General features: G+C 47.4%; 1 protein-coding gene across 1 annotated transcript; it reads left to right on the top strand.

The window, feature by feature from the left end:
- The first annotated feature begins 276 nt into the window (after nucleotides 1-276).
- LOC116908972 (40S ribosomal protein S27) lies at nucleotides 277-631 on the top strand. The gene has a single exon (XM_032912435.1). It carries the CDS (start codon nucleotides 309-311, stop codon nucleotides 561-563), a length of 255 nt encoding a protein of 84 aa, XP_032768326.1. The 5' UTR covers nucleotides 277-308; the 3' UTR covers nucleotides 564-631.
- Nucleotides 632-907: the final 276 nt, after the last annotated feature.

Here is a 907-nt window from a genome sequence, read left to right as displayed (position 1 = left end):
TGGCGTGCACCTGAAGCCCCAGCACTTGGGAGGCCCAGGCAGGAGGATGAAGGAACTCAGGACAGGGCTGGAGAGATGGCTCAGTGGTTAAGAGCACTTGTTGCTCTTGCAGAAGATCTGAGTTTCCCAGCACCTACATGGTGGCTCACAATCATCTGTAACTAACTCTAGTTCTGATATCTTCTCCTGCCCTCTGTGGGCACTACGCCCTCACATGGTATACAACACTCATAAACATAAAATGAAATAAATCTTTAAAATAAAATTCAGTCTGGCCTTTCCGGCGGTGACGACCTCCCTACGAGAACATGCCTCTCGCAAAGGATCTCCTTCATCCCTCTCCAGAAGAGGAGAAGAGGAAACACAAGAAAAAGCGCCTGGTGCAGAGCCCCAATTCCTACTTTATGGATGTGAAATGCCCAGGATGCTATAAAATCACCACGGTCTTTAGCCATGCACAAACGGTAGTCTTGTGTGTTGGCTGCTCCACTGTACTCTGTCAGCCTACAGGTGGAAAAGCAAGGCTGACAGAAGGATGCTCCTTCAGGAGGAAGCAGCACTGAAAGCCCCTGATTCAAGATGAGTGGGAACGTTCCCAATAAACACATTTTGGATAAAAAAAAAAAAAAAATTCAGTCTGGGCTACATAGAAAGACAGACAGAAAACAAAGGGGAAAAAAAAAAACGGGTTGAACTCACTGGATCAGGAGTCACAAACTACAGCCAAACTGGGGTTGCATATTACTGGGGGTGCTTTTGCAGGCTCCTTAACTATGGGCCGTGGAAAGGTTAGAAGGAGGAGAAGATTCAGAAATGAAACAAGGAAAGCTGCTACGGGTAAACTCCAGGCAAGAGGACCTCAAGGGAGAAAGGTCACCCACAGCGACTCGGCTGTTATGAATGCGTA

Source organism: Rattus rattus, chromosome 9 (genome assembly GCF_011064425.1).
Source record: "Rattus rattus isolate New Zealand chromosome 9, Rrattus_CSIRO_v1, whole genome shotgun sequence".
Lineage (NCBI taxonomy): Eukaryota > Metazoa > Chordata > Mammalia > Rodentia > Muridae > Rattus > Rattus rattus.
The sequence above is the reverse complement of the archived record's forward strand: the minus strand, read 5'-3'. Positions and strand labels throughout refer to the sequence as shown.

Coding starts and splice junctions, on each gene's coding strand:
- LOC116908972 (XM_032912435.1), top strand. CDS start 309: ATGCCTCTCGCAAAGGATCTCCTTCATCCCTCTCCAGAAGAGGAGAAG.